General features: G+C 28.6%; 3 protein-coding genes across 3 annotated transcripts; 2 read left to right on the top strand and 1 right to left on the bottom strand.

Moving 5' to 3' along the window:
- The first annotated feature begins 1,890 nt into the window (after positions 1–1,890).
- On the top strand, positions 1,891–4,991 carry LOC114377986 (50S ribosomal protein L24, chloroplastic-like). The gene is made up of 4 exons (XM_028336478.1): positions 1,891–2,058; positions 3,403–3,441; positions 3,985–4,215; positions 4,570–4,991. Exons 1-4 carry the CDS (start codon positions 1,951–1,953, stop codon positions 4,774–4,776), a joined length of 585 nt encoding a protein of 194 aa, XP_028192279.1. The 5' UTR covers positions 1,891–1,950; the 3' UTR covers positions 4,777–4,991.
- Positions 4,992–8,388: 3,397 nt separating this feature from the next.
- LOC114378493 (putative anthocyanidin reductase) lies at positions 8,389–12,338 on the top strand. Its single transcript, XM_028337090.1, has 6 exons — positions 8,389–8,627; positions 10,171–10,338; positions 10,424–10,641; positions 10,837–10,996; positions 11,485–11,695; positions 12,050–12,338. Exons 1-6 carry the CDS (start codon positions 8,510–8,512, stop codon positions 12,204–12,206), a joined length of 1,032 nt encoding a protein of 343 aa, XP_028192891.1. The 5' UTR covers positions 8,389–8,509; the 3' UTR covers positions 12,207–12,338.
- Positions 12,339–14,504: 2,166 nt separating this feature from the next.
- Positions 14,505–16,791, bottom strand: LOC114378620. Its single transcript, XM_028337266.1, has 2 exons — positions 15,623–16,791; positions 14,505–15,327 (listed from the first exon to the last, which is right to left on the bottom strand). The coding sequence occupies exons 1-2, from the start codon at positions 16,299–16,301 to the stop codon at positions 14,696–14,698; spliced, it is 1,311 nt and encodes a 436-aa protein (XP_028193067.1). The 5' UTR covers positions 16,302–16,791; the 3' UTR covers positions 14,505–14,695.
- Positions 16,792–25,379: the final 8,588 nt, after the last annotated feature.

The raw sequence follows: 25,379 nt of genomic DNA, 5'->3' as shown, positions 1-25,379 counted from the left end.
ATTAAGCGTATAAAAAAATTTACAACAATAATATGTGCCTATTAAACTAGGCTTTAAAATCTCAATTTTTATTTATTTATTTTCGTTCTGTCTTAATATGCACTTACAACAAAAAAATAAATGACATACAAGTCTACTATTTATTCTCCACTTTTTTTTTTTTTGGAAAATCTTTATCCGCACTTTTCAAATTTTCGGTTTAGTAACCACGCTCCCATGTATTGAGTCAGTTTTTTGAGTTGGTTAAATGCAAAGGAATCAAAATTGCTTTGGTTGCAGTAATAAAAAAAAAAAAAAAAACTGCTGCAAGCAAGGAGGAAGTAATAAAAAAATTGCTTTGGCAAAGAAGAGAAAATCTTCTTGCAATTTTATATGGTGAGATTATTTTTGCTGACACATGTACTTCTTCTTCTTCATGTTTTTTCATAGACTTTGCAATAAATAATATAATAAAAGAAATCTGTGCTGCAAGCAAGGAGGAAGTAACAAGTTTCATATTGGTGAAAGAACCTATTATTCAAGTAAGAAGGAAGTAGTGGCCATGCTTTGAGGCTGTATTGTAGTCTTTATTAACGAGTAAAATAAAACCAAAAATCCTTGTTTTAGCATACGTCCATCTTCTTCATATTTATGTTGTTTTTTAATATATTATCATAATAATCAGAATTGTTTTTTCAATTTGAAATCCCTTACTTTAGTCTCACTTTGCTTTTTCTAAATTTTAATTTCTATTTTAAAACAACTTTTTTTGTCACCAAAAATTCTAATGTGTTTTTCCTTCTTTATTTAGCTTCTTTTTATTATTTTCTATAAACTATTTTGCTCTTAAGTGTTTTTTCTTTTTCGTTTGTTTTGTTATCTATTTGTTAATATGAAGGTTATGATCTTTTTTTTATTTTTTATTTTGTGTGTGTGGTGGAGATGATACTATCGAGCATGTCCTGTGACTTTGGTCCTTGTATGGATTTTTGTAGGGGAATGTAACAAGTGTAAGAATTAAATGAGACATGTGGCTTGGGGAATGCAACAAGTATAATTATTAAATGAGACAATAAAATGTAGAGATGATTTTGTGGAAAAAAAAAACTAGATTATATCTCTTATACTTATTTCCTATTTGTTTTAACTTAATATTTTTTCACTTTTCTGATCAACTTCTTTAATTATTTGTTTCCACTTAAAAAAAATAAAGGGAGTTAATTTCAATTATTTGTCTCTGTTTAAGAAAAAAAAAAAGGACAGAGTAACATACATAACTAATTTCAATTTTACAGCTTTTTACTAATTGTTTTCATTTACTGAAATCTATTAAAACTATCCATTTTTTGAAGTTAAAAAAACATACCAATATGTTAATTAAAATTGTCCATTTTTTATTATAAAAAATCTACCTATTTTTTAATTAAAGCTTCTTATTTTTAATTTTAAAAATATACCAATTTGTTAATTAAAATTATCCATTTTTAAATTTAAAACTATATATTGTTTTTATTTTTTACACTTTTGTGCGTTTTTTTGCTTGAACTAGATTATATAGGAGGGTCTCTTAAGATCGCCGTGCCATTTTCTTTAGAGATGATCGTGTCATTCTTAATAAACATAAGTATTGCTGTAAGATAATTTATACGTGCAAATTTAATTTATGCAAAGATATAGTAGTATAAAAAAATACAAATTTATTATCTAGCATTACGTTTTAACATTTTGGGCTAATAATAATAATAATATATCTTACTTTAAGAAAGCAAAATGTAAACAGAGTATAGGGTCCTTCCAAATGGGCCAAAATTTGGGCTTAATAAAATGGCCCACTTGAAGCCCACAATCAATTTTGAAACCAATGGGCACGTCGTCGTTTTACCTGTTCATTTTAACCACTTCTCTCACTCTCATCGTTTTATTATCCAAAAGCATTATCAGAAGCAGAAAGAACAAAAGGTTGCAGCAACAATGGCAGCCATGGCTGCACTCCAGAGCTCAATGGCCGGTCTCTCCCTCTCTTCCAACTCTTTCTTAGGCCAACTCCTTCCTCCCATCACTCTCCCTTCTCTTCTTCCGGTACGCACTTTTCTCTCTACCCGTCACTCATTTCCCTTTTTTTTTTTTTTTCCTTTTCTTTTTCAATTCAAGTTTCAATTTTGATCATTCCACGTGCTTCTTCTCTCTCAATACTCAAATGGGTCTTTTACTTTTTAGCAGATGTGCTTGTTCCCTGTTATAGTCCAAATTCATAGGAATTAACAATTCATGTTTTTCTCTTTATTTTTTTTAGTCTTTCATAATATGTTGGTATTGTTAGAGTATGTTTATTCATTAAAATGACTACGTATTCGACATGAATCTGCTATTGGAACAAGTTGGTAGCACTGAGAATGAATATAAACTAAGCACTTATTGGAGGGGTGGGGGAGCAATCTGTTAGTATTTATGAGAAAAATAATATACACTATCTGATTGAAGCAGTTTAATTTGACTTTGATGCCCGGATACAACAATAGAAACCCTATCCCGCTAGGTGAGGTCGACTAAATAGACCACACGACGCCATTTGGCTCGGTTATAAGACTACACGGATCTATATAAATTCACTAATGGTGAATTTGAGATATGAATTCTCCATTTGTAATGTGGCTGAAAGTACTGCTACTTGAAAATTTTGAGATATGAATTCAGACCTGGTTCTCACTATTCACTAATCTCCTACCTCAAAGCATATTCTCACTCTTTATGATGGAAAGCCTGGTAATTTTAACTGTACTAGGCTCAGATGCTTGGTGCTTGTCTATGTGGCAGTGGTACTTTTGAAGTTAGGAATTGGCTTAGCAAACGTTTAAGTTGAAGTTGTTGTCTTGTTATGCTGAAGAAACATACTCGACAGATATGGATAATGGAATAAAACTTTAAGCTTGTAGCTCTTTTCTAACTTTGGATTTGTTGTTTTACTATTTTATTATCTTTATTTTTCCACTATATTAGCTCTCACAAACTTTGGCTTTATTGAAAAAATTGCTTATCATCTTTTAATGAATATTTTTAAGTCATACTGCAGCTACGATTTTGTGTTCCTTTTAGTGTGTATTTGGTTCAAATTATTTTGCATATTTTTATAACCTTTCTGAGAGAACTTCTTATCTCAATGTCTCCAACAAATTTACTGTGATTTTTCTTATTAATATAATCTTTTAAATTTTAGACTCATTAAATTTCTTTTGCTCATCATTTTGTTGTTTCATTTAAAATAACAACTATAATAATATTTTGTCAGACAAACGAATTGAATGGTCATTAAGGATAAAATAAATCAAGTTTGTTACTAAATTTCATAATTCCTACAGATGCAGTACTCAAGAGTTTTGTAGACTAACTTGATAATTGATATTATATTATCTTTTTCATATGCAGGGTAAGTCAACAGAGAAGCAATGTCCCATTGTAATGAGGGTTAGTATCAGATTCTTGCCTTATCCATGACCAACGATTATTCTTTTCAAATTTTGTTAAGCTCAATCAAAATGGACTGAAGAACAGTGCATGTGCAGTCATTTGCAGTTCATTGTTTGTTGGTACTTAGTGGCACTTAAAAAAATCAATTTGTTTAAAATATACTTTGTTAGTATCTGAGAGCACAATTGAACTTGATCCAGTCAATGCTTGTGATTCAAATTTGATCCACACTTGATATAAAGAATTCTACAAATTTTGTGAGCCTTATTTTGCTTTGTATTTAAAAACCTATTCAAAACAAATGTAGTGTCTTACGAATAGTATATAGAACTTAATACTGATACTGGGATCCGTTTTCAATTGTCTTTACAATGAGTTATGAACCTTTTTCATGTTCTTGAGGAAATGTAAACAAAACAAGTCTGAAAGCTTCTCTAAATTTATATTGCAAAACAGTATCTAGACATAGTTATACTCAAATATATTATGTAGCTAGCCTTAATGTTTTGTGTAATATATTTTCTGTTTCTCCTCTGGCAGCTTAAACGATGGGAGCGGAAGGAGTGTAAACCAAACAGTCTTCCTATCTTGCACAAAATGCATGTTAAACTTGGAGATACGGTGCAAGTCATATCTGGACGAGAAAGGGGTAAAGTTGGGGAGATTACTAAAATCTTCAAGCATAACAGCACTGTTATAGTGAAAGATTTAAATTTGAAGACAAAGCATGTGAAGAGTAGAGAAGAGGGTGAACCGGGGCAAATTATTAAGGTTGTCTTCATTTCCCTTGCTTCACTGTTATAGTTATAAAGTCTTTTTTCCACTTTTGCATGTTCTTCGACAAATGAAAGTAACTTGTGTTTTCACTTAGAAAGTATGGATTCACTATTACTTTCTTTGACATCTCATTCATTGGTGTTATGTATAAGCAGAATGGAGTTATAAGATTGACTCGGTGGTTAAAGGAAGAAGGGAGAGGGGAAGGTTGTGGGTTTGAATCCCTCCTACTAACAAAAACTAACAATTAATATTTACTGATAAAGAAAATGTATAAGCAGAATAGTTGTTCATGGGTGTATATGTTCAACAACTAATAATTTTGGGAAACATTTTTTTTAATTCCAGATTGAAGGTCCTATCCACAGCTCAAATGTGATGCTCTACTCCAAAGATCAGAAGGTAGCAAGTCGTGTGGGGCATAAAGTCCTAGATAATGGTAAAAAAGTCCGCTACCTTATAAAAACTGGAGAAATAATTGATAGTTCAGAGAACTGGAAGAAACTGAAGGAGGCTACTAAGAAATCTGAAGAAGCTGCTGCTGCTGCTGCCTAGTTTTACTTATGTAATTCATTCATTCACTAGTAATGTAACTCTAGCAATACTAGTTGTGATCTCTGCTCCATTTTGTGATCTAATGTATATTTGTGGTCTGTCTATTGATCTCCATAAAATGAAACCTGGGTGATCAAATTTGTATATTGCTTGTTGAGCAATTGAGTTTTTTTGAAGAAATATTGTTTGTGTAATTGACAGAGTCGTTGTTTCTTTCTTAGTGTCTCACTGCTCAATCCTGTGGATTAGTGACTCTGTTAAGATACTAAATTAGTGGGCCAATGCTTGAATTAGTAGGTCAATGGTTAAAGCGCACAAACTAGTTTTTAAATTTTATATTACATATTATAGTATAAATTATATTTATCATTTATTAAAAAAACTACTTTAATATTAGATGATGAACTTAGGATGGCCCAACTTAAACTTAAATAGTGAAAAAATATATTTGATGGGTTTAAAATATTATTTATTTAGTTTTAGTTTTAATTCCCCAAATAATAGATGATGACACTTGCAGAATTATTATCTATTTAACTAGTTTAATTTAGGGTTTTGCAATGTGTAAGACATTAATGAAGGGACATGCAAAAAGTAATAAAGGGACAACTTCATCCCCAATCGATAAGTCTTAGCTGCAGACAAATCAAAAAGACATCTCACATATCCCCAATCTAGTTGTGAACAATTTTAGTAACCGTTAAATATGTCACAACAAATCAAGATCTAGCATCATACTGTTAGTTAGTACTAGATTAATTCACCAAAACCATAATGAGTTGAATCCACCCTTTTATTGTTTAGCATTAGCATAATGTTATGTTCATAATCTCTCTTTTTTTCTTTCTTTCTCAAATTAGGCACAAAGCCACAAACCGATGGTTTGGTGCTAGTGAGAATTCTGAAAATGATAGTCACCCATTTAGGGCATAAAACTGTGATAAAATTTGAAAGTAGAACAAAGTAAGCACAAACGGCCGAAAAGGTATCCTACGTACTCGATTAAAGATTTGGACGAACTATCAATGTATAATAATATTCCTATACAATTTTGTCATTATCTCCCATGAACGATCACTTATATTAAAAAATATGCCTGCGCATGCTAAAGTTGGATAGCCCTTATCTTTTAGTATATCTTAGTCCAACTTTCTTTACATAGTGTTCATCATCCGTTTTATTTTATTAATATGGCTTGATTTGAAGTTTGCTTAGACTGGTTGGAGTTTTGAAAAAATTAGTTTTGATGCTTTTTAAGATGGATTTGAGTTATATTTTGAGATGACCTAACATGATCTGAAGTCAATTTTGTTTAAAATAACTATGTATTTTCTAATAATTTTTATTTAAATAATTAATAGAAATATAAAACTCTATTTAAAATTATGACTTACTTTCTAAACAATTATCAAACATAAACAAATATTTTTAATATTTTCTTTTACATAATCAGAAAAGTAATCCATTCCGAACATACTCTCAAAAACAGAATTCAATCATGAAACGGAATTGTGCAGTTGAATTTGGTGCATGTGATTATGTGGTGGACACATGTACGCAATTCTTAACATTTGGCAACCATGCACGAAACTGATAATACTATTGTATAAATATTTATAAACATGGGAGTAAACAGTCAGTTGCTTTGATGAATTTAATTTAATTTCACTTATAATCAAATTTACATTATCATTTATTATAAATTATAATATATTATTAATTTTATAATAATTAATTTGACGATAGATTTCAAAATATAAAATATAAATTTAATACGAAAATTGTTAAAATGGAATTGTTTTAAATGTTCGTAAAAATATTATACATGATAATTCCACCTAACTTATATAAACATAATTATCTCTCACAAAAAAATACACCAGCTTTGTTGAAAGAAAGAAAATCAAGTTGAGTAGAAACGTTTCAAATTAAATCACTCACGACTCAATCTTATAAGATGTTAGAATTTAAACTTATTTAAAATAAAAATTAACAATAAAAAACTGAAAATCAAATCAAACTAACTATTTTTTAATTTGTTTGGATGATTTTAGGCTCAAAAGATGAGTTTGATTCACTTTATGATCTACATTTTTAAACTTAAATCAATATGTAACTTTATGGTTTATTATTATGTTTTTTTTATGTATATCACTTAAATTTTATATTATTTTTTAATATTATATATATATAATTTTACAGATTTTTATTATAAAATGAGATCCAACATATGTGATGTATATGCAATCGGAAGTAATCTGTTCATTTGTTGTCGTTTAATGCCAGTTCTGACATGTTGTTTCAAAAAAAAATTCAATTTGTGTATACTCTTTCCTCAACTAACAAAGAGATATTGACATAATTATCACATATGAAATTGAGCATAATTTTGTAAAGAAATAGTCTGCTTGTTTCTTAATGAAAAACAAACTCAATATCATTTGATTAAATAATTAACTTAGTGCCTTACTGTTTAAAAAAACCCTCAACATTTGATCTTGATCTTTTCGGATGGAAACAAATACTAAATTGATCTATGTGATTTTTTAGATAAAATCCATAAATGACTTATTTTTTTATAAGATATGGACATTACTATATTAAATTTTGATGTATGGTACACACAGTACTCCAAAACATTTCTCCTGTTCCTGCATGAATATAAGTAATTACTTATTCTGATTTTATATATTAATTGTTTTGAACTAATAGAAATTTTTTTGGTGGAATAGTTACATTATGTGTAATATCACTACTTTCAATACTAATCTATATAACATAGAAAAGTAGGATGCTCATGATGTGTACATGTAGGATGAACCAAATCTTCATTAAATTAAACTTTTTCATTATAAGGTGCTCGTGCCTGTTCTACATCATCTCTAGTGAATATTCCGTCAATATAAAAAGTTTTAAATGTTAATTGAGTGTTCAGTTTTCCAATGGAGTGACCCGTAATAATACATGCAGCTTCTCCTATTTTCACAAGTGACCATGAGTAGGATGGGTCATAACACAATCAATAGATCCAAGATGTATTTTTACATATAAAGGGAGTTCGGATAAATATTGATTGAATTTTTAACTTATTAACAAGTTTTGTAGATTGTTATTTGTAAAAAAAATTATTTAATTTGATTTTAAAAATTAATATATATATATATATATATATATATAAATTTTAGTGAAATAATATTTTAGTAAATATCATAAAAATTAATCCAAACTAAATTATAATAAATTGGTTTAATTTGGTTGAAATTTGATAATAAATTCAAATTGAACGAAATTGAATCAAATATGATTCTTATGTTTGATTTGAATCACTTTTTGATAATAAATTAAATCAAATCGTACCGGAATTCCAACTTGTAAATATTTATTGCACATGTCATAGTACGAACTTACGTGTTGGATGCTCGCCAACGACTATAATAATACAGTTAGTACAGATATTCACAATATCTATAAACACAATCAATAAAAAAATTCAAACAGCATTAATATAACTTTAACACAGATCTTATTATCTTTTTTATTATTACTTTATATATCAACAATTTTTTTAGTTGTACCATGCAATCATTAATTACTTTAAAAGAGAGAACCAATTGTTAAAAGGCCATAGCCACATCTAATTGGCACTTCATAAAGGTGGTTTAGTTATTGGGAAGCAGAGAAAGAAAAGGAGGAAGCACTTTTTAAGACGGTGAAGAAGAGCAAAGGTGAAATTATGGGTTCTTCTCCGGCAACATATTGTGTTACCGGAGCAACAGGGTATATTGGTTCATGGCTTGTGGAGGCTCTTCTTGAAAGAGGGTACACTGTTCATGCTACTGTTAGAGATCCTGGTTAGTAATAGTAACCTTTTACTACTTCTAGCTACACTTTTCCCTTAACTTTTTGTTTTAGCATTTTCTGAATCAAAGACAATTACTTATGATCACATACTTGTGCTGGCTATTTACTTTTCCCTCAATGAGCATGCTTGTGCTTCTAAATTATTGTTCTTCTAATGAGTCTAGTGTAGCTCATTGATCTTGACTTTTTGTTCTTCTAAATTATTGTTCTTCTAAATTATTTAAGTTTGATTTCTTTATAACGAATAATCAATTGAAAACAGAATGGTTGAAAAAAGTACGTGTTACACAGTAAAAATCTAATACTTCTTCCATCAAATATAAGAAGAAGAAAAATACTTTTTTATGTTATATATAAAAAAACATTTTATTTATTTTATTTTATTTTATATTATTATCTCTAAAATACCTTTTGATTTAATTATTCGTAGGAGTTACTTGCTTCCTTTTTTTTTTTTTTGGTAGGCACTCTTGGTGCTTCCTATCAATAAGTAGTATTCTTTTCTTTATTTAATCAATTAAAAGGTTGCTAATTATTAATTAAAATGCACACAATCACTTAAAGCTGTATTAACTTTATTTTTGTATGGACAACGGAAAAAAAAACAGTGGTCTAAACGTATATAAAATAAAGGATAAAATTTAAGTAGAATATTTTAAGTACTTTATATGTTTTTCTTTAGTTTAACTTAAAATTTTACTTTACCAAACTTGCACAATAAAGATCAGCCTTAATTATGGAAATGAAACTCTAATTTTAATTAAAGAACCGTATACAAAATATTTAAAGGCAACTGAACCTAAATTTTGTTTAGAAATAATTTTTTAATCCAATTAAAAGAGCGAATGACTCTAATTTTCATTGCTTTGTTACAGATCAAAATGAAGTATAAACTTGTAGGCTTTATTGCATTATTAAAATAATAGTGTTAGATATTTTTAATATTTAATAATAAATATTGAATAAAACATATGTAATTAATCTTTTGAGAATATAAAACTTTAGTACTTTTAGTAGTAAAAAATTATTACAGGAATTTATAACTATTTAATTAAAATAAAATAAAAGATTGAGAGAAAATTCCTACTTCCTAGCTATACACAAAAAGTAAAACATTAAATTTAAAATAAAAGCTTAAAAATATTTAATTTTTTTAAGCGACTGGATAATATATCAAAAAGCTGTATTTTAAAAAATTAGCTATTGTGGACTTGTTGGCCTAGTTAAAAGCCCATAACTTCTCTCTCCCAGTCTCTCTATTTACTTTGTGTAAACGAAAATGCTCATAGTGCCATATCTTTCTTATTATCCTTCCTTCTTAATTAATATATATATATAAAATAGCATTTTATGACAGCATCCCATTAGTGTAGGAAAAAACAAATCAACAGGATAACGAAACTAAAATCAGTTTCTTCCTATTTGAACACTCATTAACAAGTTGAATTATGTATGAAATTGAAAATATTGTATCAATTAATGATTATCTATAAATATTTGACTTTATATTGTTTTAATAATTCAATGTACCAGAAAAGTCACTACACCTGTTGTCATTGTGGACAAGAGGTGACCGATTGAGAATTTTCAAGGCGGATTTGAATGAAGAAAGAAGTTTCGATGAGGCTGTGAAAGGCTGTGATGGCGTTTTTCATGTTGCAGCTTCAATGGAATTCAATGTGGTTCAGAAAGAAAACATCGGTAATGTCATAAGTCAAAATAACCAATGCTTGCAATGAAACTTGAAGTACAAAATACTTTTGACACTTTAATGTTTAACATGCAGAGGCCTGTGTTCAAGCAAATATAATTGATCCAGCAATAAAAGGAACCATAAACCTTCTAAAGTCCTGCTTGAATTCCAATTCTGTGAAAAGGGTTGTTTTCACATCTTCAATAAGTACCATCACTGCTAAAGATAGCAGTGGGAAGTGGAAACCTCTTGTTGATGAATCTTGCCAAATCCAAAGTGAACTTGTGTTGAAAACACAAGCAAGTGGGTGGGTAAGTTACTTAGTTTTAAGTAATGCTTTCCCTTACTAGCTTTTTTTTTTAGTGTACAATGACGGCACTCGGGTTAGAACTTAGAACCTCGTGCAAACTATTCAGTCACTAGGCTGACTTTAGTGGGTCTTTCCTTGGCTAGTTTGCATTTGTATAGTATTTTGCTTCCTTTTGAGAGTTTCTTTACTGTGGCAGGTTTATGCACTTTCAAAGCTTCTAACAGAAGAGGCAGCATTTAAGTTTGCAAAAGAGAATGGCATTGATCTTGTGTCAGTCATAACAGCCACTGTTGCTGGCCCATTCTTCACTGCTAGTGTACCATCAAGTGTTAAAGTCCTACTGTCACCAATAACAGGTTAATTTTTTACCTTCAATGTATGTGTTGTTGGTATAATGTTATTTCACCTAGAGAGAGACATTGAAAAACCATCAACATATGTGGAAACTACTAGTTGTCTAATTTGTGCAAGAAAGGTAAATGAATAATCTATGACTATTGTCTATGATAACTAGTATTCCTGTGACTGTTTCAAGTGAAAGCCATTTTATTAAAAAGTGATAAGCATTAAATATTTATTACTTGAAGTTCTGTTTATTTGCAGAAATTTGGTCACATGAGTGGTCATCAAAGAACATGAACCTTTTGTTTTTGATACTGCAGATTGCATGTGTAAATTTAAGTATCTTGCATGCCAAATTCCCCAAAAGCATTGAATGAATCTCTAGGACTCCTTGTGCATCATAAAATAGACAGCATCAAACTTTTGTGCTTACTATTCCACTTGAGTTTATGAGTCATTTATCATGTCATTGTTTTTTACCATATTGATCTTATATGAATAGGTGAACCTGAGTTCTTCAAGATATTATCTTCTGTAAATGCACGAATGGGGTCAATTGCTTTAGTTCACATTGAAGATATATGCAGTGCACACATATTCCTAATGGAGCATTCTAAAGCAGAAGGTCGATACATATGCAGCAGCCAAAGTTGTCCATTAGACATGTTGGCTAATCTTCTTGCCAAAGAGTATTCCTACTCAAGCAAGAAAAGGTAATGTTTTGAGAAATTAGTGTATGCAATGACCGTATGAATTATTTTTACACTTTTCATCTAATTACTACATGTCATATATGATAAGTTTATTGACTAAGGTCTGTTTGTATACAAGTTACAAGTGCTTTTGAGATCTTTTCTATTGGAAATATAGAGTTTTTTTCAGTAGAGAAGCTCTTGAAAGAGCTTCTAACCTTGTATCCAAACAGACTCTATTACCATGACTTCCTTAAAAATCAGGCCGATTATGATTTCTGATTAGTTGAACAAGTAAAACTTTTTACCCTCTGTAGAGAAAATAACCTCTTTAGTTTTTTTCATTTTTTATGTTATTCTTATACACACTTGCAGGATTGCGGAGAAGAATTATGATAATGTTCCTTCTGAGATTTCCTCAAAGAAGTTAAAAGAGTTGGGTTTTAGTTACAAGCATGGGCTTGAAGACATAATCCATCAGACAATTATTTGTTGCCTAGATTATGGTTATTTACCTCCCATTAGACAATAGTCTTTCAACACTACTGTACATGATTTTAAAACTTTTGTAATTTTTTTTTTTGTGATCACAAAATAAATGAAGTCATATTCTAAAGAGAACAAGTTCCTTCTTGAGTATTTGTATGGACAAAACTTATAAACAGTTCCTTAGGTGCTTTTGGTACTGTTTTTCGATCAAAATTAGAGTTTCACCATAATCTGCACAATAAAGGTTTGCATTACAATATTAAAGGTTAATAAAAATAACTGAGGTAAAATTCTAGTTAGTCCGAGAACAACACCAGAAGCACCTATAAAACACTGTATATAAATTTTGTTTTATCTGTATATGTTATTTAATCTTAACTGTTTTACGAGAATTCATAGCCATCATTAATGATTTATAGCAGAGGCCTGGTCCCAAAATTTTCCAGCGTGATCTGCGGCATTTACACCAACCAGAAGGTGCTGATGAATTCAAAAATGTGACCACATTGTATATTCAAAAATAGAATCTGAATATCTGAGCCTACAATGGGAACCAACTGGGAAGTCTGCAATTATTATAAATATTTATAAGCAAATTCAATCCTAAAGATAGAGCTAAGCTCAACTCCTTAGGAAATATTTATAGGCAAGTGGGAAAACATGGTAACAAGTTTAAGCCATTGGTCTTTGAGAGGCTAGTTCTTCACTACTTTTATCAGAAAACGAAGTCTGAATCAAACATTTAAGAGGGAAACCACAAATGGTTCATAAGTGTCAGAGTTCAGAAAAATGATGTAAAGCTTCTCATGGCTGGGTAGTAGTTGTGGCAGCCTAATTATGAGTCTCATGCCAACTACACCTAGCTCATAACAATTCCGATATTTCCAAAATATTTTACTTCAAAAAGTTTGAAATATCCAATGAAGATACCTTCATTCAATGATCTCCATCCCCAAACAAGAGGGTGGTGTAATGAGGGTTAGTGCACATTTATGAGGTGCATGTGCCATGAGAAGTTGAAAGTTGTACAGATGTTAGGGCAATGAAAGGTCATTCAAAACCCACACTCGGATTTATGCTATGCCTATGCCATGCCATTGGGAGTTAAGACCCCAAAAAGTGGCCAATGAAACTTACCATATATATATTTGACAGCATATAAATACAATAGGAAGAGAGAAATTGACCACATAACCTTATCTTAAACAACCACATAGCTGTTTGAATTGATCCATAAGCTCCAACGAAGAAAAAACTGGCAATTAAATATTTATCAAAACATTGATAGCAATAGCACTATGGGAATATGAAAAGAGACAAGGGATATATGTCTCAACTTTGAACATATACTTCTAATCCTTCCCTATATTTGTTCTAATCCTTCCCTATATTTGTCCTTATTTTTGGAGTCATCTCAGTTTGAACTTGAACCATAACCGTTCAAGGAGGACCACATTACATTATTTATTTATTTATTTTTCTTACACAAAAACAGAAAATGGGTCATTTTAACAATATTTGCTCAAGGTACTAGCAGGGCTGTCACAGTTTATGGGACGGTCTATGTCCATTAATCTGTTAAGGCTAAAGTCACACAGGCTCTCTGATTTCACCTATAAATAACCCACCTATCATCATGAATAGTGACCTCTTGGTGAGTCTGTTTATGTCATTCAACAACCACTTAAAATGGAATCTAATCATCGATTGCATTAATATAAACAAAATAGTCTTCGCACCTTATCCTAGGCTTTACCACTTAATTAAATGCATGCACAACTAGGATTCTTCCATACTCCCATCTCTCTCCCATATTTTCACCTCTCTTCCTAAATATAATTTTTTTTAACTAATTCACGTCTTAATTAATTATATTATCATTTTAAATTTATCTTTTTCTTATCTCTTTGTCTACTTCATTGCTTCTCAATAATATTTGAAGAGAGAATAATTAAATAAGTATATGTAAGAAAAAAATAATTCATACATCTAAAAATTAAAAAAAAAATCTTATTAAAAAAAATAAACAAATTTTTAAAAATGATCTATAATTAGAGTGAGAAAGGATTTTGCAAATTTGATAATATTAGCAAATTCTAATCAAATTTGGTTACTATTTTACGTAGGCAACAACATTTTTTAGACCAATTAATATGACACGGACACAACTACTGCAACCAACAGCAATGACCATTAATTCAAGTGGCAATGTTAGTAAAAGGGATTGTTAATTACTCAAGTTGACTCAACAGTTTGTTGCCATTATCTTACAATATTTACTTCAGGCACTTCACTTATGCAGATGAAAATTTTCAGTGCCATTAAAAAAAATACAAATGTATGAATAGAAGGTTCATTCAATAAACAAAGAAGAAGCACACATGACTTTGTATTGGGAATCAAAATTCTTCAAAAGTTGGGGAAACAACCTCAATGGTTCATAAAAAGGCCAAAATAGGGGGATTCATAAAAAATCACACAATAATGTTCCCATTTCTTTTATTACAAAAAAAAAACCTTGATTCTTTAGCTTCATGGCTTGCAAATTACCACAAAACAAGGAAGAAGACCTCTAGAATTGAGCAAATAAAGCTCCTCAATATTTGAATAAAGACCAACTTTCCCAGCCAATGAATCAAAGCCTGTTTGTCCTGCCATTTCCTGAATGTTCTCCAGTGGTCTATGGACCCTGCCAGCAATGACCCTGCAGACTATAAGTGCTTTTCTCAATGAAGGGTCATGGTCAAAAACCTTAATACATTCAAAAGCCCTTCCACTTGTGGAAGTAGTGAAAACACCTACTCCACCCTTGAGCTCCTCCTTGGCAGAAAACCCATTTCTGATGATTCTACAAACATAGCACTTTTCAGATAAACACAAGCTGGAAGAGCCACTGAGACCAAGAGAGCATGCAACAGTGGTTCCATAGAACCTCAAAAGCTCATTGCCATCAGCAAGACACCTTGGATGCTTCTTGGGGAGTTTACTAGCCTTGATTTTCACCAACTCCCTATACTCCTCAAACCTAGCCAGAGTCTTTTGCATGTTATGCACTTTCAAAACTCTCTCAATTCTACCACATTGTTTCTCAGACTTCAACCAGCTCGTCCTGCATATTATCTCCACTATTTTCCTTGATGAATCTCCTTCCACAAGTTCAGTAACTGTCCAACAAAAAAAAAATCTCTTTAATTCTTAACATGTGTGAAAACAACACCAAACTATAAACAAACTTGAATTCAAATAAAAGGCATTTAAGAGGAGTAATTTTGGTAGTTCAAAAGCTTCCTCACCACAAGATAAAAACAAAAACCATTTATGTCTGATAAAGACGTGGCAAGAAAGTTTGTGGCAAGAAGAATGTGGACCTTATCCACTTGAACATAGTAGAAAACCATGAATGTCAAAAAGTTATAATAAATAAATAACTGACAAGAAAAAAAAAAGATGGTTAGGTACCAGCATGCTTGGAGAGATGATGAGCTTCAGCAGCTTCCCATTTGTTGAATTGATCTCCACATTTGTGGCAAGTGACAGTGGAAGACACATTTGAATCAGTCTCAAGAGGTACCCTTGTGCTAGAATGAAGTCCAAGTACTCCAACACCATGCAAACCTGACCCTTCTTTATCCGATGAATGGAAAGGAGATTTCCTAGGAGGAGTGGAAGTAGTCCTAAAAGAAGGATTAAAGTAGTGCATTGTAGGGTGCCCTCCAGGGCCAGGAGTGCCAGGCCTTAAAGTGCCCACAAAGGTACTCAAGTCACCACTTGTGGCACTTCGATTATTGGCACCTCCTCCACCATCACTTCCAACCCCTCCTTCTTGGAACCCTCCATAGCCAGTGATTTTCAGCTCACACCTTGAGTTGCTTAGGATCACCTCATGGGTTATTGGGTTGAGAAACTCACTGCTACCAATGGATCTTGGGCTGCAACTTGGTGGCTTCTCTAGATGCCTCTTGCTCCCATGGATTACATCTTTAAGATTGGCTATGGACCTTGAACAACCTGACCTACTTGAACCTCCCTTTTTGGTCAAGATTGTGGCCAATTGCTTCCTTGTTTTGGGGTCATGAACATCTGATGGCTCTGATTTGCAATGTAGAGATCTCTTCAAAGAGAACCACACAGTTGGCATATTATTATCCTCACTCCTTCCAACCTTTTTCACCTTTTCCTAACAACAACAACAACTAAACTCCCAAGTGCTAAACTTTCAACTTTTCACCTTCAACTTAACTTTTTCAGAATATTCAACCCAAAAAGGCTCAACTGTTAAAGATATACCATGCCATTTACCAACTTTTCTGCTTTATGCAACCACCCCCTTTTGCTACTATGCACCAAAGGGTCAAGAGAAGAAGAGCAAAAAACGTTTCAGAAGAAAATTTGCAAAGATTGTATCTATATCAGCCCTGAGAAATGATCAAGTACAAATGTCAGCAAGAGAAAAGCATTTGGCAAATTGCATGGGGGTGGTGTCAGGGGATCACACAAGAGAGGGAGTGGGACAAAGACTCAAATCCATACAAGAGGAGAAGTGGTGTGTGTTTGAAGTGAAACAAAGAATCTTTGGCTCTTATGGGACTTGGCACAACATGACAACAACTAATAACTTGAACAAACCGTGTTCAGTGGCGCTATTAAACAAGTATGGTGACAATTAAGGAACAGGCTATTTTGTTTTGATTCATGATTTCATTAACAGTCTAAAATTTACACGTGATCATGTTTGTGTTACTTTTTTTCATTTTATAAAAAAGACTTGATTTGATTGTGGTAATTATTAATTAAAAAGTCTAAAAGGTTTTAATTGTGTATCTACACACACATCATTGCCTACTTTTGCTGTATGTTTGGATAAACGTCCGTAAAAGTGGGTTTTTTTAAAAGTGATTTTTTTTTAAAATTGATTTTAGTTTAAATTGATTGTAAAATTATGTGATTTATGTTTGGATTTTATATTATAAAATTAAGTTAGGGGTAAAATTGAATATAAAATTTTGAATTTAAAGTTACTCAAAGTTGTTTTAAATCATAATTAATTTTAAATCATTCTTTCACATAAAATCAAATATGTAAAAATAAACAAATTTTGCTTCAAAAGAACTAGATTGATTATAAAATTATGTGATTTATGTTTCTTAGGAGTAAAATTAAATATAAAATTTTAATTTAAAGTTACTCAAAGTTGTGTCAAATCATAATTAATTTTAAATCCTTCTTTCACATATGTAAAAATAAACAAATTTTTCTTCAAAAGCACTAGCATAATCAATAATGCAAAAAAAAAAAAAATCAACGAATTAGTATTAAAGTCTTTTTTTTCTTTATTAAATGAAATTAAAGGTGGAACAGGCCAGGATTAGAGATTTGAGAATTTTTAAAGATGCATTTTCGTGTTCATGTTAGTATCATCCCACTAGTATAAAATTCCACCGTTGATAGCTACCTCGCTCTAGTATTTAGGGCTTGGTGATTGAGGAAAAAGGGATTTTAGAGTAATTAAGGTTTTTTTATGCGTTCAGAATAATTAAGTTGAAGTTATAAATTGAAAATAATTTAATTTTTTAATTTAAACTTCTATAAATTAAAGTACAGTTGGTCATTTTTTTATAGTTGTATCTTTTACGGATTAATTTAGTAAAAAATTTAAAAAATGATATAATAAGACTTAAATACTTTTTTTAGACAAAAAACTTAAATACTAAAATGCATAATTTGGTGATAGAAAGCACTATGGTATTAATGTGAAGAAATCATAATTTTTATCAAATTAAATTTAGGATTTGCTCTAAATTTAATTATACTTAAATTTCTTTAATGTTTAAAGTCAATTAATTTTAGTAATTTCATTATAGAAAATTTGATTTGGTGTAAAATTGATTAATATTGTTTGATGACAAATCACATCGGAAAGACATGTGGGTACATAACTACAGGGCAAGTCCCTTTCTTGGGTTGGATATGTTTTTTTTCGTTTTTAGTCACTAGTTGATCAAGTGAGCACATTTTCCCTTTTAGTAATGATGCACGATGAAAAAAATATGTAATTAGGTTAAAGTTTAAAAATAATTTAATCAATTAAATAATTTTAATTTTATGTTATTCAAAATTTATCAATCAAAATATTAAAGTTCACTTAAAATTTATCAATTAAAACTTTCCGCATTTTCAAATCCTAACATCACATCCTACTAAATTCTTTAAATTTAATCAAATTTTCATTAAATTTATCAATATCAGTATTACATTTTTAAAATTATCTCATAGATCATATTTATTACAAATTCTCAACTATTTAATAGCGCTTAAATATTTAAAAATACAATTTGGTGACGAAAAGGACTATGGTATTAACGTGGAGAAAGTAGAAACCTTGTTTTTTATCAAATGGAATTTAGGATTTACTCTAATTTCAATTATACTTTAATTGTTAAATCAATTTTAGTAATTTCCTTATTTTATAAATTGTAACGGAATAATCGTTTTATAGAAATCGACAGCTTAATTAGATATACGGTGGGTTCTGGGTATCTTTCTTTCCCTTTTTTTACTTCACTAGGTGGCCAAGTGAGCAAATTTTCCCTTTAAATAAAAGTAATGTGATATAATTAAAAAAATAGAATTCGATTAAAATTTAAAAATAATCTATTTTTCTGTCAAAAAATAATAATTTACTTTTTATCATAAATCTAAATCTCCATATTAGTTAATCATTTAATTTTATTAAATACTTACAATTTAATTAACTAGTGTATCGGCTTAGAATTTTTAACAACTTTTTAACTACAAATTATTTTTTGAACTATCAATTAGTTATACGGAATACAATAGACATTAATTTGTGCTACCTAAGCGGACTAATCCATAAAAGTAATTAAACATAAACCATTTGTGCGGGGATCAGTTGTTAAATGTGCATAATTGATTTATGATAAATTTTGAAGTACATTAAATGCAATAATTACTTAATAAAAACTATTTAATAATTTATCGAATACTAGTATTTAATTTTCAAAAAAAAAAATATGGCTATCTGAAATATGCTCTTGGAGTTTGTCAATATTAATTATAAAAAAAATTGTTTTAATAATTGAATATTCGAAATAAGTTTATATGTAAATGTCTTAAGTAAAAAGCAGATTTAAGATAATTTACTTGACTTGAATTATTTAGAACAACCATTCTTATAGTAAAATTTTCTGAAAAAATAGTTTGGAATTATTTGTAATGGTTATTTTTATATTTAAAATTATCAATTGTTGGAGATAAAATGATAAAATAAAAGTTAGATAGAATATAATCAATGAAATTTTAAAGAGAATGTCCAAAAAAACCAATATTTTGAAGGGAAAATGCTTTATAATAAAAAATAATATAAAATATAATATGACAAAATAAGTGTATATAAAAGTTGTTGTAAATGTTCATTGTATAAAGAGAGAAAATTAAATTATTATAAAAAAATAAGTTATAATAACCAATTACAATGCATGAAAAAGATGTTTTTAGAGCATCTTCATTATTGTTGATATATGTAACTTAATTTTTTACGATTCAATTAATTTTCTTTTTAATGAGTAGTTTTATTGACAAATTATTTAATTTGTAGATATTATATTTTTTTATATTTAATATAAAATTAAAGAATTCATAGTAATATTTATTTATATAAATATCTTTTTTCATTTTTAAGTAACTCAAAACCATAACATTTTTCTTCTAAATAATCCATTAAACAACTTTCATTATAAATGTTTCGTATGTTGGGACGTTTTTTCTCTAAAAACAAGGCACTTCAAGACAGGCTTTTCCAATGACTCTAAGAATATCAGCTACGATTCAACTGTACAACTTTAATAGAGTAACCCAAAAGAGTGACAATCAATTTGAAATCTCAGTCATTTGCAATCAAGATTGATCACGATTGACATCGTAGAGTGAACGTTTGTTTGCCAAGATTGCAAAGCATTTCATGATCACAAGACTTTTTCTGTGTTTCACATGTACGTAGTGGTGACTACTTTACAGGAAAATGGGGCAAATGATCGAGCAATAGAATAAACATTAATTAGTACTTTATTTTTTGATAGAGGGTTGGATCTAGGGGCATTTTTAGAGTTAAAAATCGGTGATCATAAGACTAATCTTTAGAGAAAATAAAATATTAGTTAAAAGGATAATTTCTCTACTCACAAGTCAATGCATGTTGCTCTATTGGCATAATTAACAATTGAATCTCTCTATTATATATTTAAAGGACTCAAAATAAACTATTAGTCATTTGTATCATATTTTATCCATAATGAACATTAGTAAGACTAATCTTTTAAGAAAATAAAGTTCTAGTTAATTAAGAAAATAATTATTCTACTCACAAATCAATATTATTATATTTGCATAGTTAAAAATTAAATCCTTATCATATATCTAAAAGACTCAAATTATAAGTCATTTGTGTCGCACTTCATGATTAATAAACATTAGTACGTGAAACAACAAATGATCCAGTCACATGGTAATAAGAAGCCGCTCTGACTAAATTCTTTTATGATCTAATAGTCACTTCAATCGTCTTCAAAACGTGGAACAATTATTTGAGGTGTGTTCATGATTAGGAAAGAGATTTGAAGGTTGGAAGGAGTGCGTAACAAAAATTCTTGGATGCACCTTTGGGATCATGGTTATGTTTCTTTGGTTAATTAAAGGAGTTATTGATCCTACTAGGAATTTGTCATCCATTGTACTCACAAAATTACTGTGTCGACACACATACCATAAGAACCCGCCGTTACAAAAGATGAGTGTCCAGGGACATGCCTATATATATAGGTACTAAAAAGTGTTAAGATAAAGATGAAAAAGAAAAATTAGCCTGTAGCTATCTTATGATATGAAATGTTTATATATACATTAAAATCTAATCAAACTTAACTAATCCTACCCCCAACTCCAAGACTTGATTAAAAGTTATCCATCAAATGTATAAAAGATTAAAAGGGATTTGATGATTGTTGAATAAGTTTTATATATATAATGCAACATTTTCATCTAAGGTATTAGTTTTCTCTTGGAGTACTATTATGTATTTACAGTATAAAAAAATGTATTTGCAGTTGTATGCACAATGTTATTATTATTATTATTATTATTATATTTTTCTTTTTTCAATACACAACTTATATTTACATTTACATACAAAATTGTGGGGAGACTACTAGAAAAACCTTATTTTACAATGTACATTTTACATCGGTTCTTCGAAACCGTTTTAAAAAAATATACGATGATAAATTTGTAATTATGTTATGCTAAACAAAGACGGTAGTGCAAAATTCGCCTTCGTATGGATCTTACAACGACGGGTCCAACTATAACCATCATTGAAATGAAAAATCCACATCGTTTTTCAATTAAAACCGTCGTAATATGTGTAGTCACTTAAATGACTAACCTCGTGCGCCTAAAGAGACTCATAGACCCTACGCTTATGCCCTAGCCTTAGTCATTCAGATACTGAGATTTTACTGAGTTCACCTCCTCCCGTTAGTCGTCCGTCGTTGCATGTGCCGCCGTGTAACACCACCATTGTCGAAGGTATGTTTTCATCACTATCTAATAATTATCGCCTCTAACTTATTCAAACTTTATTGGGTTGAATGGGAAAGGAATTGTTGTTCAATGTACACCCAATTGAGTTTTTGAACTATTTCATCATCTTTCAATAATGGCTCTTGCGAAACATGCATTTGGTTTTCTATTGGTCAACTAGGTGTACCTTATTTACTCTTTGGTCAACAGGTTCATGTTTACTTAACTCTTATATTTACTTTAGAAAGAACTATCAACTATTTAACTATTGTATGCTAAATTCAGTAGTTCGCTTTTGGAGAGCGATACTCAGAATTGCTATCACTCTTAATAAAAAAAATTAGATTTGAAATTTTTTATCGTAGAAATGCAATTTTTTTTAGTTTTATTTCCTATAGTATCTGAAGACATGATTTATTTCTTCATTATTTCTTATTTATGTATGGTTCACATAATTTTTTATATAATTTACTTTTTAACGAGTGAAATATGTTTTTCTTTGTTCTCATATTTGAGACATAAAATCCTTTGATAAACTTTTTTTAGGATAAAATTTACTATTTGACCAATAATTTAATTTAATCAACTCTGTATTTTTCATCCCAATTCTAATACGCGAATAATCAACTGATATGTTTTTTTTTTTTTAGAAACTAAAGGAGTCTAGCTCAAAGTAAGGCAACATGCAATTATATGTTGAGACATAGGAGGACCACATATGGACTTTATTAATCCGGTCCAATAAATAAATAAATAAATTGTGGAAGTAGATAGTAGAATGTAAATCTTGTCTCCAGCTAGCTTATAGTAATTTCACCATGACATACAATACCGTTAACAGATAGTAATTCATACAAAACATGGCATATGCACCATTCAACCTTCGTCCAAATAGTAATATTAAGTTCATAAAAAATAGTATTTTAATTTGTGTTTTTTTTTCAGTGGAAAAATAACAAGAGACAAAAATTAGGCTTTAAGGAGGACAGTATCAAGAGCAGGAGTAGGCGGACACAAGAACAAGAACAAGGTTGCGGTGATAACATAGAGAATTGTTTGGCAGTGCATTTAGAGGATAAATATTTAATTTTATACAATTAAAATTTATAATAAATTAATAAATTATATTTTTTAATATATAAATTATATTTTTTATTTAGAACTTGATATAAAGATATACTTAATTGTTAAGAGAAATTTTACAAACTGCAAATAATTTATCTGTAATTTAGTGAGCATTCACAAAATTGATTTTAATTAAAATTAATTATGAAAAAAATATTTTAAAGTAATAATGTGCTTGGATATTTTTATTTTAAAATTAAATTAGTAATAAAACTCAACAAAAATTTTGTTAGGGTAAAATATGTTTTTTATCCTTCCAAATTTTAAAAGTTCAATTTTAGTCTCTTTAAACTTTTTTTATCTTTTTAATTTTAAAATACATCACTTTTGTTCCAGTCTGTTTAAAATTATAAAAAATAATTTTAAGATGAGTGCTTTTAAAAAAATGCTTTTTTAATAATTAAATAGAATTTATTTCTTAAAATAAACATAAAGTTATTTTTTTAAAACACAAACAATTTAGGTAAACACTAAAAAAATAGAAAGTTGTTGATTTCATTAAAATAATTTTTTTTAAAAAAAAATAAATTTAAACACACGGATAATTTTGCAAATGATTTAGATAATACTTTATAGAGAGATAAAAAATGATTTATATAACGCTTGAATGACTAAAAGTGGTGCACTTCAAAAAACCAGATAAAAAAAATTAAAAAGACTAAAATAAAATTTAGAAAGATAATCAAATTCATATTTTACCCAATTTTTATCTAATACAAAAGTTATATAAGATTGTTTCATCTCAAATTCAATTCTAAACCTAGTCAAACATGTTGATATTTAAATAAAACTAAGTGTGGGCCAGCCTACTTTGCAAACTTATTAACGGTAGAAACTGGAATATATATATATATATATATATATATATATATAAGTGATAATCAAAGAAAAAAATAATAATGAGTAAAATTGACTATCCAATAACATTAAATATTATATTTATTAAATATAAATATAGTCAAATAGTTAATATAAAAGGTATTTATATATTTATTAATTACTAATATTATATTAACAATTTTTGAGATTTTTAGAAACCACTTTTTTCAAAATTTTAAATTTTAAAATATGTCTTACGATCTAAATCATTTAAACAATAAAAAAATTTAATTTTGTGGGTGGGTGTATGGATCTTAATTTTCATAATAATTTTTTATTTAAATTCATGATATTTAATGAATATCATAACTAATATATTCTATTATTAAATTTACTGTTCAAAAGCATTCAATAAAATATTCAATAAATATAATATATATTCAAATTATTTAGGATAAATTGAAGAGACAAAATAATTTTTCTGGTACATAATATTTAATAGATAAAATTATTTTATATGTTTATATATTATATCAAAATATATTTCAATTTTTGTATAAAAAAATATTTTAATTTTTCTATTTTAAAATTTAATCTATATGTCATGCTTGGAAAGCACCTTTACTTAATTTCTAAATTTTTTACTGATTAATTTTATGATTGATTTTAGTTTTTAATTTATTATTCTTAATTATTATTTTTTTGCAAACTAAAAGTATGAAAATAGTGACTAATATTTTTAATACTGTTGTGATTTATAGGGCTATCTTTTTAATTATTATTACTTTTTTATTTTCTTATTTTATTTTTAATCATATTTTTAATTATTTTTTAAATTTATGAACTGAGAAAATATTTTCCAAGTACTTATATAACAATGTATCCAAACGCTTATATAAACACTTTTCAACAATTATATCCAAACGCTTATATAAACACTTTTCAACAATTATATCCAAACACAAACAACTTTTTTAATTTTAAACACTTATAAAATTACCTTTTACATATTAAGAACTTGTTAAATATGTCTCTAATTAAGTTGTTTGTCCAGACAAACCCAAAAACTATAATTACCCCCGTATGTTTTATCAGTAAATTAAAATTAAAGTTTATGTAAAAAATTATATTAACATGTTCAGTTCAATTTATATTTATATCCAAAATTTTTATATATTAACATTTATAATTCAGCAGGTTAGTTTGACTGACTTTAGCTACCCGATTTAATTTTTAGTTATCAACAAATTTTATATTTTTTCTGATCATTATTATAAGACATAGTTTAAAACAAATGGATGGTTCTTTTCAATAACATTAAATATAGTATTTATTAAAAAAATATTTAATAAACATATGTATGTATTAACATTTTCAATAATTATTTTATTTAAATTCATCAAAATTAATTAATAACATAACTAATATATTATTATTAAAATGTACTGTTCAAAATCATTAAATACAATATTTATTAAATGTAACATATATTCATATTATTAAGGATAAAAGTTAAGAAATAAGGAGTTAAAAAAAACTTAACAAATATTGTTTTTATACATTTATATAATATATCAAATATATTGCTTTCAAAAAATAATACATCAAATATATTTATATTTTTCTATTTTCATATTTGTCAACTAATGTTGCTAAAAAATAAAATAATAAGAAAACA

Source organism: Glycine soja, chromosome 12 (assembly GCF_004193775.1).
Source record: "Glycine soja cultivar W05 chromosome 12, ASM419377v2, whole genome shotgun sequence".
NCBI lineage: Eukaryota > Viridiplantae > Streptophyta > Magnoliopsida > Fabales > Fabaceae > Glycine > Glycine soja.
This window is presented reverse-complemented; position numbering and strand designations above follow the sequence as displayed.

Coding starts and splice junctions, on each gene's coding strand:
- LOC114378493 (XM_028337090.1), top strand. CDS start 8,510: ATGGGTTCTTCTCCGGCAACATATTGTGTTACCGGAGCAACAGGGTAT. Junction 8,628..10,170: donor TGCTACTGTTAGAGATCCTG/GTTAGTAATAGT, acceptor TCAATGTACCAG/AAAAGTCACTACACCTGTTG. Junction 10,642..10,836: donor AAACACAAGCAAGTGGGTGG/GTAAGTTACTTA, acceptor TTACTGTGGCAG/GTTTATGCACTTTCAAAGCT.
- LOC114378620 (XM_028337266.1), bottom strand. CDS start 16,301: ATGCCAACTGTGTGGTTCTCTTTGAAGAGATCTCTACATTGCAAATCA. Junction 15,328..15,622: donor TCATCTCTCCAAGCATGCTG/GTACCTAACCAT, acceptor TTTGTTGGACAG/TTACTGAACTTGTGGAAGGA.
- LOC114377986 (XM_028336478.1), top strand. CDS start 1,951: ATGGCAGCCATGGCTGCACTCCAGAGCTCAATGGCCGGTCTCTCCCTC. Junction 2,059..3,402: donor CTCTCCCTTCTCTTCTTCCG/GTACGCACTTTT, acceptor TTTCATATGCAG/GGTAAGTCAACAGAGAAGCA. Junction 3,442..3,984: donor AATGTCCCATTGTAATGAGG/GTTAGTATCAGA, acceptor CTCCTCTGGCAG/CTTAAACGATGGGAGCGGAA.